The following is a 13,667-nucleotide window of genomic DNA, read 5'->3' on the forward strand; positions in this document are numbered from 1 at the left end:
TTATTCAGCTGCATTTAAAAAAACATTTATGCACTAAGGCAGGGGTGTCAAACTCAAATACACAGTGGGCCAAAATTCAAAATGGAACAAAGTCGCGGGCTAACGTTAATATTTATTGAAGAAAAAAATCTTCCTCCAGATATAAGAATGAGTCTTTATGGACTCAAACAAGTTTAGCTGAAAAACTGAATATGGAACAGCAAAGCTTAATACTAAACAATATATATATATATTAGCTGTATAATACCAGCAGGCCAGCTCTAATAGTAATTTGGTATGGCTTCGCGGGCCAAATGTAATTACGCTGCGGGCCAAATTTGGCCCGCGGGCCAGAGTTTGACACCTATGCACTAAGGGCTCCTTTTAATGTGTGATGTTGGTTTGAATATATATAGTCTATTGTCTGTACTTGGCTAAAAGGACTATTAATCTTATTTCACAGCCTTGTGTTTGTCAAAATATTCACCCTAATAAGTTTATTATATTCCACTGATTGTCTGTATATAACCATCTTCATCATCTTTACACAATCTACAATCCCATCAACTACATTGTACATTGCAATAGCTATAAAAAAGTAACTAAAAGGTGACAGAGATGACACATGTTTAGTCAACAAACTTTTATTAATTAGTTAAGGGATACTAATGCACAGGTAATACAACAAGTTTGGGAGAAAAAATTGTAACAGTTCAGACTCAAAGGAGGTGTTGAATCCTCCAATGTTAGGTACTATACAGCTTAATTTCAGATATGGAAATCTTTAATACATCATTAGTCTCATTTAATTTGTTACCTATATACCATAAACAGTTATGAGCTACAACATCATCTCTTAAAACTCATCACAATGACCCCAACAACAGAGCTGGATGCCATTTCCTGCTTTTGAACTAGGTAGCATACAAAACAAACCACCAAATAAAAAGTGTAAACTTCTTCAGCTGTCTAGGGGAATTTCTAAGGAATAATCTTGGTTTTGGAAATAACATTGCTGACAAAGGGAAGACACTTGAGCCTGCTGTTTCCCCAGGTACAAAAGTCACACCACACACAGTCCAGGTAACTAGAAAGCTCCAACAACACTCCTATTTCAAGCCTATTTCATGGTATAGTAAGTGCACTAAATACAGAAACAAACACACATACATATGCCTTGTTGTCCCATACTGAATAGATAATAATAAAAGGACTCTCTCAATCCGTTTGCCATCATGTACTGAAAAAGCTCAATTTATGTGCATCGTCAAAATGGATCAAATAACAGTGTATGCCAACACTCAGGCCTACAATGTTGTTTGTGGTCTACAAAGTTTCTCAACCTTTTTTGTGTAGATTTCATCATATGTAAAAAGCATTTTTTTTAAAGCAAATTAATAAAAGAAGGGGAGTGGGAAAAAAAGCCATACAATTTCGAGAAGACACATCGATATCAAAATATCAGCAAGCCAACAAAATCAGCTAAATATGGTGTATTGCTGTACTCTCTAAACATGTTGCAGTTAGCTCACACTGCGGGATAGATATGTGTTTTCCACATCATAGGAAGACAGATAGTAAAGGGTGTGATAAAATATAAAATACCCACTGTTAAAAGCAGTGCTAAACTATCATATTGCAACACCAAAGCTCGTCAGGTAAACACAGTCAATGTGACGTCATTAATGAAACGAGTAACAAGCAGCTGATGAACTGATTCTGTGCCACAGCATAACACTCAAAAGTGTTACTATTTCTGACATCCAGTCATTACAAAAAAAGGTGCTAACTGTTTAATACACACACACACACACGCACACACACAAAGTCTGGACAACTCATATTGAAAAGGTCCGAGGACCACTCAGTGCTTGTTCATCTTATCCTCTCTGTCATTCTGAACCCAGGTAGAAGATAAAGGTCCATCCCCATGACAGAGACACGTGCATAATCATCCCCACCTGAATTAACTCCATCAGTTGATTAGCAATGGAGGAATTCAGATTGAATCTTTGCGTTACGTTATAAAAAGTCACAGCGTAGGAATGAAACCACCTGGAAAAACACACATTTCAAATTCAATGTTTCTTGAAAATGTTCTGCTGACATCAGTGCTTGATTTTAATGACATTGACATTATGATGCAAAATTCAGAGGACTTGCCAGTAAGGATAATATGGACTTGAGTGAGTTGTATCAGGCCCTTAAGGTAGAGTGGCAAGTAAAGCACCCTTATTATCTCACCAGAATATCCTCACATAATTTTATCCAAAGCTATCAGATTGCTATCTAAGTAACACACACCATAGAATATAAAATAGATTTATGATCTGTATTTTTTTAAGCAAGCAAGTCGTTATTTTCATGGACATAAACTTCAAATATAAATCAAATATTCATGGAGTTTTAATTTGCTCAAATTGTTAATACAACTGTGGATTCAAGTATCTACTTTCAACATGTTAAAGTGAAAATATTCTCTAATCTTTTAGATTTTGAAAAGTCATTTAATATTTTGTTTATATATTTATATATTTTAAGCTAATCTAACATTAAGTGGCTAAGCAGCCCTAAACTTCAATAAGACCAGTTATGGCTTTGTGAGGTGAATCACAATTATACCATTGCGTTGGATTTCAGATACAATATAGAAAGTGTCAGTCATGTTGCTCATGACAAACTTAGTCTCTTTCTCTAGTTTACCACCAGAGTTTAAAAAAACAAACAAACAAAAATCCCACTCCTGCACCAGACAGCCACTAGGTTAGGGTGAATAGTTCTGGAGTGCAAAACTACAAGAGGGGAGCAGGAAGGGTTAAAGGTTAAAGTGCAAGGCAATAACTTTGAGCGTTCAAGAATTCATTCATTTACATTATTATATGTGAATCTTAATTAGCAGTTTTTCTGTTTAATAAAAGATTATTATCCTGGACCTCTCTAGAAAAGATAATATATTTTTAAAATTCCCTCCTCAGCTTTGATTGAAGCTAAAGCAGTAGCCAAAACGTGGCCTCATTATTTGATTGTGCTGCAATGGTGCAACAAGCTTCACACAGAATTCTTCCTCCTGTCAAACATTTAGCTTTGCTAGACCGATTTTAGAGTGTTTCAACATTTTTTTCCTGGTTGTTTTTTTTTTTTTAAATTCAATTAAACGTGTCTTTCTATTTCTAATAGCAACTAAGTTGCAGTATGCCTTACAGATGAAAATATCAGTCACTTTTCTGGGTATTCTGCATCTCAACTTCCGTGTAAAACCAGTCTGGAAATAATCTTTTCACACTTAATTATGGTTGTCAAAGCAGATACTGTTCACAGTCATGTGAAAAAAAATCCTTGGAAGTAACAACTGTAAAAAATAATGTGAAACATGAACAACTTACAAACATTTTAGCTTATATGACATTTGCTTATGTAAAACATGAAAAGCAAGAAACAATAAAAGTCAAACTAGAAAAAAAACTATATTAAAACAACATTGCACTAAAGCACACACTGCAAAAAATTCTGACCGCTTATGATCCAGTTGGATGTTTCAGGCTTGGAAATGACGGATGGCATCATTGCTTTGAGTATATAGATATAGATATAGATATTGTTCATGTACACAGTACAGTATATCTGTGAAAAAATGTGAAAACACTAGCTATTATTAAATGACTTCACCATGCTAATAGAATATCCTTTTTAAAACCTCTCAAACACAACACAAATCTTGCAGAGAAAATGACTCTCCATTGGTATTTAGAATACTAACTCTGTTTAAAAAAAAAATCTATGTTTAGGTCAGGACTTTGATTACTACTGACACCCCTGCTGTGAGTACAGAAATTGAAAAATGTGCCTTAAATGGGAGACAAAAGTGGAATGGGGAAATAAAACACTACTGTTCTGAGTACAACAGTATACACATTATCTCGGGGGGTTCGAAACCAAGATTTGAAGACTGGGTTTTACTTCATATTGGTTGATTTTTGGCTTTCTTCTCAGTGCCAAGTTCTTGTAGCGCTAGAAATGTCTTTAAGCTTCCTGGCAGATATTTAAAGAAAGAATCCTCTTGGGCTCCTAGGTCAACAAAAGCAGAGCTAGTCGGACAGTAACAGCCTCTTGGGTTTGTTTCTTCTGGTGGCGGAGGGAATTGGCTGTCTGTTTTGGCCTGAATTATCACTGTCCGTTGGGTCAGGGAACAGAGTTGGGGGCTGTGCTGTGCCAGAGAACAGAGTCGCGGCAGGGGTTGAGTTTTGGGTGGTAAGCGCCTCAGTTTTTGTTTCGAGAGGTACATTCACAGGGGGGCGCTCTTTTGGTTTACGGCCCCTCTTTTTACCAGTCGTGGCTCCGTTCCTCACTTCGGCCTTTATCCCATTGTTCTCTGGGACTTTAGTTTTGCTACTGGACACAACTTGACTGGCAGCTGCACGGAACCAGTTCTAAGACAAAAAAACAAACAAACAAAAAAAACAGTAAACCAGTCAAGATCCAAAGAAGGCAAACAAGCAGAATACAACTGCATGTGTATACATTTTTCTTTCTAAATAACTGTATAAACCACCATGTCTGAACACCAAAGGTTAATGTTAACTGGGGACAAGATGGGGATGTTAAAACCGAAAAACAAAGAGGCTTTTTTATAAGGAAAAAAAAACTATGTGTTATCTTGTAACTAAAGTTGTTGTTAGTGAAGAGAAAAGATTAGTTCAAGGAAGATATGTATAGACTTGTTGAGTGCAAGAGTATTATGACAAGGTTAATGTGCAACCTAGCTGGTTTTACCCACAGACAGTATAACAGGTGGATGTAGCCACCATGATGTCACTCGTTAGTTTAGAAAGTCTCATTATGAAGCCTAAAGTGTGTGGCTTCACTGTCTTGGTGTTTTGAAACCGGATATGACATGATTGACATGTCGTTAGAAAGTCCTCCTATCTGGCTGTTAAAAGTATAACCATAATGGACTTAATGTTCAATTCAAGTTCATTACTGTTACCACGTTGGTAACCTGCCCATGAATCTTGTGTTAATAACAACATCATAAAATTTCATGGCAGCAGGAAGATACGATCTGTCCTACAGTTCACTCAACCAAATTATTATAGACTGGTTGACTACTATTGCCAAATGTGGTCTGCACATTCTTCTTCATACACTTTTCCACAACAATTCCCAGTGAGTCCCAGTGACCAGCTTCTTAGTGCTCTTTTCGGTCATATTGGCAACAAGTCTGATAAAATAAACTGGATCTAAGATTAACCAATGCTGTTTATTATTTTATGACGTATTACCAGAAATGAAATTTACTAAGTGGGTCATGTTAATGGCAACCTCTAAGTTTATACTGACAGTGACCCACCTGTGAGTGTGTCTTGCTAATATGGTATTTGACGCCACTCTCCGAGCTGAACTCCTTCTGACAGATCAGACAGGTGTACTTCCCCATTTCGCCACCACCCTGTAACAAACACACACACCAGAAATGTTGCTAGTACCTGGTTGGACACACTTAAACTTTCCCCTGAGATTTTGGTCTGTGTTAACATGATATCATCAAATGTTTGTTCTTGATTTGTGGGTAACGGCATCATCTGGTGTATCTCCTGCTCCACCACATTCCAAAGGTTCTCTGTTGGATCTGGTAGTTGTGGAAGACACCAGAGTACACTAAAGTCACTGTTTGGTTCAACAAACCAGTATGAGATGGTATGACCTTTGTTACTTGGTCCATTATTACGCCAGCTGTAGTCATTAGATGACAAGGACAAGACAAAGGGATGGTCATAAAGTGATCGAGATGGTCAGCAACAATACTCAGTCTTTGGAATTTATGACACTCAACTGGTACTAAAATGTGCAAAGAAATTATCCCTCACATCATTACACTATCTGAACACCCTGAATTGTTGACACAAAAGAGAATAGATGCATGTTTCTATGTTGTTTATGCCAAATTCTAACTATACCATAGCCTTATTTGCCCATTCTTGACTGCCATGTGGACAGAAATGTTCTTTTTTAAAATTTAACAAACCATCTTTACCATGTCCACCTGTTCATATGCCAATTTTCTGCCTCATGACTAATAAGATATTTGCTTAGATAACCAGTTTAAGGTTGCTGCAGAAGGTGCAAGTTAAGAACCCATCAAAAACCATACCCTGTCAGCCTTTTACAGCAGGAGGGTGTTAAAAACATATTCCAAGTTAAGTTTTTATTTAAATAAGCTTAAAAACATATTTTGAGAAAATACAGCTCAAAAACAAAATCTTGGTGGATTCTGATAGTGATCAGGGCCATAGTTTCAAACGCAGAGGTGAACTTACGTGCAATGAATGCCGATCAACCAAAAACTCAGGTTTCAGAATGTTCGGAAAATATTTACTATGCTTCACCCTGTATGATGTCAGTGAGAAGGGATATCCTTAATATGAGCGCAGCAGCCCCTCCCAACATTTTCTTTCCAGGGCACAGTCAATCTAAAAGGGCTTGTAGTATACAGCGGATGAACTGAGAGACAGCACAAAAGCCCAGTATACCCCCCCCCCCCCCCGCACGTATCATAGTAAATTGTTAATAATACAAAGGTACTCTAGTAGAGAGTGAAAAATCGTTGAGATGAGTTGGAAATGAGCAAAATAGATCCTGTTTTACAAGTTATACAAGATCATGCTGTGATTCTAATACTTCCTGCTTTCTCTTCATTTTGTATCTTTATTTGTCTTAATTTTATTTGAACTGTACCATCAGATTCCACTTCCTTTTGCTTAAGATAAATTTTTTCAGTTTGAGTGTATTTTTGGGATGTCTGTATTGGTTTGTTGGAATATTACTGTATATCCAGTAATATTCTCAGACACTGAGTTTTGCAGTAGTGTGGATTTGTACCTTGCTGCAGTTGGCGAGATGGGCCTTTAGTCCTGACACGCTGGAATAGACAGCTTCACAGTTCTAGAACAAAGCAGAAACAAACAAGGATTAAACACACTGACTTCGTATTTATGTTACACTCAACGTTAAGGCAAATCCCTTTTGTTTTGCTCAGATATTGTAGGTTATTTTTTGTACATGGTGTATTTGTATATTCTTACTTCGTTTGTGCAGCAGATGAAGCCCTTCTCCTTGACTTGATTTTTCCAAGCCTCTAGAAGCTCTGGGCTGAAGTTGGGGAGGCCAGGGCGGGTGTAGTTTAACTATGCAGAAGACAACTTTTTTTAATCTATCAGTATTCAAGTTATTAATATAATTCTACAGTGTAAAAAAGTGGATGTAACATAAAGGATTTTTTAAATCTGCTGATGGAGTTTGTGTGGAGCCTTTGCATGGCCTTTGACCTGGACTGCTAATATACTGTATTTACTGTGGTCACCATGTGCACTTAATGCATCCAAATTTTATTCCTCACCCTCTTGCTGTCAGGAACCAGGTCATCCTTGATGCGGCGTTTTGTGCCCCAGTCTTTAGCCAGCTCATCCTCAGCTATTTCTTGCAGGTGGAACACCGCCACCTGAGCTGACCGCCGTCTCACCCTGCCACTGGGGGTCCTTTCAAAGTCCTCCCCCTGTCTCTCAATCTGTGCTGCTTTTTGTTGATCTTGTTCCTGCTCCCTTTCCCTTTCCCTGTCTTTCTCTCTAGCGCCTCTGTCCTTCTCCTTAGGATGGCTGGATGGGGCTTTCTCTTGCCACCGTTTCCTTTCAGTTTGGCTTTGCTCCTTCTTACCTCCTGTTGGAGATTCTTCAGAGAACACCTGAAGGAACAGTAAGACCTTTGAGTGAAAATATAGGAAAACTTTAGGTACTCATTAAAATTCAATAAAATGTGCTTGTAATCAGCATAAAATGAAAAGAAAAAAAGGTTCATCTCTTATAACTGCTACTACAACCCTCGTCTATGATGATCTCACCCTCTCCTTGCCAGTGTTGTTGTTGGTGTCAGTGATACTATCCATGAGGTTGGTGGTGGCTGCGGCTGTCATTGTGGTGGTGATGGCCGGGGAGTGTTCGGTGCGTACATGGTAGTCTCTGCCAGCCTTGGAGCGGTAGCTTTTTCCACAGTGCTGGCACAGAAACACAGGCTTCGCATCGTCAGAACACTCTCTTCCACAACGCTGCTGGTGATACTGGTAGCCCATCAGACTGGAAAAGTGGGCTGAACAGCCCTGTATTTGTGTACGTGTGTGCGTGTGTGTTTGTACACAAAATGTTTGTGTGATTGAGTGACGCCAATGACAAAAATGAGACAGAATGAAAACAAACATTAAGCAAGAGACTGGGTAAGTGGAACAAAGTGTAGTTTTAATGGAACTCTGCATTTGGTCAATACTTTGTGGTTAATGTTAAAAAGACAGAGAAAACAGGAGAAAGATGCTCATTTTTCAGTGTGAAGACATGTCACTGTAGAGTTTATTCTTTACAGCTCTTTCTATTCTTACTCTCTCTGCCTTTTGCACTCTAGTGTGAGTAATGCGAAGCAGGGTGTTGATGTGATTTTGGGCAACATGTCAAGAACAAGGCATAAAGGAAAAAGAGAGGGAAGAGGGAAGGAAGAGAGAGAAAGATAACAAGAGAGAGAGAAAGAGAGCGAGAGAGAGAGCGAGAGAGAGAGCGAGAGAGAGAGAGAGAGCGAGAGAGAGAGAGAGCGCGAGAGAGAGAGATGTAAAAGGAGAAAGGCACAAAAGAAGATCCTGAGGACAAGAGAGAAATGAAATCAAAACTGGCAGATGACGAGGGACAGAAATGTGACATAAAATGAAAGACACAGGAAAGCAAGAGTAGTATAGAATGAGAGACAGTAAAAGAGGAAAGGACCAGGTAAAAAGAAGAAGTGCATACCTCACTGGGACACTTGATTCGTCCCATTTGTTTGAGCACTCGGCGCAGCCTTTCCCTCTCCTCATGCTCGTTGCCCGTCTGGCCTTCACTCCCTGAGGGCTGAGGGGGAACAAATACACTATCACACCACCACACACCCCACTTCCTCATGACTAAAAAAAAAAAAAAGCAACCAAAATGTGTTTTCTATCTCTGATGTTCACACGATGCCAGGATCATTAAATGGTTTCCTGGTGAGGCTGTTACTCAAGGCATGTTTATGACAACTGTCAAACTCGTGTTTTCGCTCGCATGTTGGTTGGTGCCAAACACCAGCCAAGACCAGAACAACAGATGGTAGGGCTGCCAGAGATGGAAAAGAAATGCAGGGGACTGGAGAGAGAGTAGACTAACTGAGGGATCCCAGCGGAACACATTTAATGTGCTTTCTCATGTGTTAACACACAGAGATGACTGACACACAACACTACAGTAGCTTTCTGTAAAGGTAGGAGGGAGATACCACTTGAGTACTTCAATAAAGCTACTGCAAAAGCCTGAGGGTAGCAGGACAGGCACCAGCAAGCCTTTGATATACAATGACAGGGACAGCAACAATGAAACGACATCAACTTGTATTCTTAATGCTTCTATCAGGGAAGGAGCAAAAGAGCAAGCGTAAGAGAATGAGGCAGCACTATCACAGTAGCAACGCCAAGGTCAATCTCAGTGGGTGACCCCTGTCCTTCTGTCAGCCTGCTGCCTTTCCCACACTGCATTTGGGTAAAGCCACATGACAAGACTTACAATATCAGAGCAATGGTCAGTGAAGTCTCCAAGTCATACAGAAACCAAACACAGTAACACAGCTTACATGAGACTGAAGTGCAAATCGGTTTAATATAGAAATATTAATAAGAAATTCAACTTATTGCAATAGTGCTGGACAAATTAACATATGTAAACTTAACACCTCTAATAAAATGTATGAGCAAAAGCTTTTTTTTCATTATATGCTCATTTTTCTATTCTATGTTAAAGGACACTGTACCAAGTGATTCACAAATATTGGAAAATACATTAGTTCAACATATTTGCATGAACAAAAGTTCTGCAGATTTGTCGGTGGAACACATGAGTGATGAAAAAAAACTGCTTTGCAATTCAAAGGCACCAAACACTGGTCTTTTTGACACTTTTGAATGAATAAATGCCTTAACGGGCGACCGTGGCTCAGGGGGTTGGGAATCGTATCTGTAACCGGAAGGTCGCCGGTTCAATCCCTGGGCTCTCTGTCCTGGTTGTTGTGTCCCTGGGCAGGACACTTTACCCTACTTGCCTACTGGTGTTGGCCAGAGGGGCCGATGGCGCGATATGGCAGCCTCGCTTCTGTCAGTCTGCCCCAGGGCAGCTGTGGCTACAACCGTAGCTTGCCTCCACCAGTGTGTGAATGTGAGAGTGAATGAATAGTGGCATTGTAAAGCGCTTTGGGTGCCTTGAAAAGCGCTATATAAATCCAATCCATTATTATTATTATTAATATACAGTGTATCCAAAAGCACAGTTGTAGTAGTGCCTACTTCCTTAAAAACATGACTCTAAAACCGCTACAATGTATAACATTGTATACATTGTAGCATTAATAAATAACATGATTGATACTGTAGAAAAGTACTTGTCTTACTGTAGCACAAAGGAAACGTTTGTATCTAAACAGAAAGAGGGCACGTCATACTTCTAAAGACTGATTTTAAGAAATGTGCTATCTCCTCCTGATCTTTCAATTTCCTGAAATTTAAAATTCATTGGAAAGTAAAAAGAGTGTGACACCAGTCAAACCCACAAGCTAAAAAAGCCTTCTTTAATAAGGAACTACTTCAAATCTAGAGCACACCAACACACAAACAGAGATTAACACAATAACAGCTTTCATTCTGTCACAAAAGTTGTAATTATCTAATCAGAAGAACAGAAACAGCAGAAGTTTAGATGTGTAGGAAGGCTACCTTGTGCAACCTTTAAGCATTTTATTCTTAACACGCACGCACGCACGCACACACAAGCACACACACACACACACAAAAATAATGCACTAATGCCTTTTGCTCGGCTGGACTGGAATCCCGCCAATAAGGTCAGGACACAACAGGTCCCCTCTGAAGACAAATGGCAGCATCAAACAGTTTAACTTGGCTGACACAGATGGCACGGTCATCTATCAGAGCCCTTAATCTAGCAAACATTACACAGCCAAAGCCTGTTAAACACATACACATAGATTACCATGTATTTCATATACTATAACCATACGCATTCACACAAAAACACAAACACACATGCCACAAGGTTTGCTGAGTGTAGATTCATTAATCTTTTATAATACTTTTTGAAACGGGTAGCTTTAAATTATTCAGCAAACTTCATAGTGGCACCACTGCTCTAATGCAGGAGTGTCATGATAATATCTTAATGAAGCTCTCTGCTGTCAGAGTTAAGACAGCTGCAGAAAGAAATGTGAGCACTTCACTGACAGGAATACCAATCGCCAGTTCAACTTTACAATCACGATTTTTTAGAGACCACAAGATCAAATTTTGAGAGATCATCATAGCATCTGACAATACTTTTGTAACTGATAAAATTATAGGATAGAGTATATTTTTTACTCTATACGTTGATGCATATAAATAGATGGACATCTGCTGTGTAAACCGATACTAGCAGAAATAAATGTAGGATTTCCATGCATACTGTCATGACAAACCAAACTATTAGCATTCACTTTTCAGTTCTTTGGTGTTGTTTGAAACTAATTACCATGTTCAGTGATGATCTGATCACCCAAACCATCTGGACTCATAATGAGTCATAGAAAAAGGAGCAAAATCAGTCACAGGGTGTCATTTTTAAGTTTAAAGTCTTTGAAACCGGTTTACAAAGTACAACGTCAGCGAATTACCTTGCTGTTGTGCTCGGCCATGGTGTGGTAGTTGAGGCCGGCCTTGGACCTGAACTGCTTGTGGCACTGCTGGCACTTCAGGGCATCCTGGAGCTGCAGGGGTTGAAGGCCAAAGAAGAAGCTCAGATAACATTTTTCTATGAGAGGAAAATAACCCACTCCTGCTGGCTTTGCTCTTTATTGAATCCATCAGTATAGCAACATTTCATCTGTAACCTAATAAAGTTTGTTACTAGTGCATATTCTGGTCAAAGTAAAAGGCAAGGGACACATTAGGAACCTTAAACCCCCCCCCACCCACCCCCCAATTTATCACATATCACAACTTTGTTGTAGCTTCTCTCCTCGCCTCAGTATTGATTTGGAGACAGAGGTGTCTTGATGGTGAGTGACCCAGTGGTAATGTGATGATTCTGTCATTGCTTAACAGCAGACTGTCACTTTAATAGAGTCACACAGGCCACTGGGCTAAGGAGCCATTAAAACAGGCTCCAGGAACACTGTCTTTGAGGGCTGAGGCTACTGCAACACTCAACCTCATTCATCCACTAGACAAGCTTGACATAATACAACTGAAATAACCCTTTTTTCCCCCCACGCTTTAGCCCATTACACACTATATTTTCAGTAGCTTACAGGGCCCTTCCCTTCCCCTTTTATGATCATACATAACATTATGACCACTGGCAGATGAAGCAAATAAAACCGATTATCTCTTTATCATGGCACCTGTTAGTGGGTGGGATATATTAGGGGGGCAAGTGAACATTTTTTCCTCAAAGTTGATGTGTTAAGTGTAAGGATTTAAATGAGCCTGAGAAGGACCAGATTATGATGACTATGAACATCTTCAAAAACTGCAGCTCCTATGGGGTGTTTCTGGACTGCAGCAGTCAGTATCTATCACAACTGGTCTAAGGAAAGAACAGTGGTGAATCAGCAACAGACTCATGGGCGATCCGATAGCCTTATTTTCATTATCTTTACTAGAAAAGGTTCCCAGGCTCCCCAGTTTTAACGTATTCAGTGCACAATAACCACAATGCAAGGCTTCTTCAAGCTGAGCTTTACAGCTCCAGTTTGTCTTTGAATGCTACTACCAGCAAAACAATTTTACTGGTTTCACAGTTTGCTCTAACAGCTGTTTTGACAGCGCAGCCACCCCGCTCCCATTCTGATGAACAGATGCATCGACTACTGACCTTTTGACAAATCTCCATGTGTTTCTTGAGGCCATGGATTGTTTTCCTGGTAACGATGGAGCAAGTGGGACACACCACTTCACCTCTCTCTGAGATTGCTCGCTGCCACTGAGTGTCAGGAACAGCTCCTGAGTAACATTCAGAACACAGTACTGCTTTGTTATTTAGCCAATGAAATTACACTGGTATGATGTCCTTATGTGTCAGCAATCTAGATGATCAGTAAGCACTTACGTTTTTAGCTTCCCAAAAGTGAAAGATTGCTGCTTTCTCAGTTTCATATGACTGAAATGAATATCCATGGGGTTTTGATAGTTTGAAGATAAATTTTTTGTCGTTTTTGTCATATGCATGCATATCTCATTAAGATTTAAGAAATGCTCTTTGAAGAAAACATGATGCAACTTATAAAAGTAATAATTATATTTAACTGATTAATAACTATGTATGTTCTTCTACCTGCGTGGGGTTTCTCCAATTACTCTGGCTTCCTCAAGTAGTCCAAAGGCATGCATGTTAACTGGTTAACTGGTAATTCTAAGTTGGTGGCAGAGTGATCAGTGTATTTTCTAGTTCCAATTCTAGTTTCAGTTATTTTCCAGAATGGATTTCTCATTTCAGTTTAGCATTTACTGTTTGAAAATGTATAGTTTTGGTTTTCTTTTAGTTAGTTTAAATGTTCAAGCATGTCCATCAATGCCCAATCAAGGAAGCTATAATAACATTTAT

The 13,667-nt window shown here is 39.2% G+C and overlaps 1 protein-coding gene across 7 annotated transcripts in view; it reads right to left on the minus strand.

Moving 5' to 3' along the window:
* Window positions 1–607: 607 nt before the first annotated feature.
* The window catches only part of znf512b (zinc finger protein 512B), a 28,178-nt gene continuing 15,118 nt past the window's right edge, over window positions 608–13,667 (minus strand). For 5 of the 7 annotated variants that reach the window (XM_026153712.1, XM_026153711.1, XM_026153713.1 and 2 more), the window contains 9 exons: window positions 12,939–13,066; window positions 11,737–11,829; window positions 8,799–8,897; window positions 7,871–8,125; window positions 7,373–7,714; window positions 7,059–7,160; window positions 6,856–6,918; window positions 5,327–5,425; window positions 608–4,406 (listed from right to left, as the gene is read on the minus strand). In XM_026153712.1, the coding sequence (XP_026009497.1) occupies window positions 4,065–4,406; window positions 5,327–5,425; window positions 6,856–6,918; window positions 7,059–7,160; window positions 7,373–7,714; window positions 7,871–8,125; window positions 8,799–8,897; window positions 11,737–11,829; window positions 12,939–13,066 (1,523 nt within the window). In that variant the 3' untranslated portion in view covers window positions 608–4,064. The remainder of the gene's footprint in view (window positions 4,407–5,326; window positions 5,426–6,855; window positions 6,919–7,058; window positions 7,161–7,372; window positions 7,715–7,870; window positions 8,126–8,798; window positions 8,898–11,736; window positions 11,830–12,938; window positions 13,067–13,667) is intronic. The other 2 variants (XM_026153714.1, XM_026153717.1) reach the window with 2 other exon arrangements.

The sequence above is a fragment of the Astatotilapia calliptera genome, chromosome 20 (assembly GCF_900246225.1).
Source record: "Astatotilapia calliptera chromosome 20, fAstCal1.2, whole genome shotgun sequence".
NCBI lineage: Eukaryota > Metazoa > Chordata > Actinopteri > Cichliformes > Cichlidae > Astatotilapia > Astatotilapia calliptera.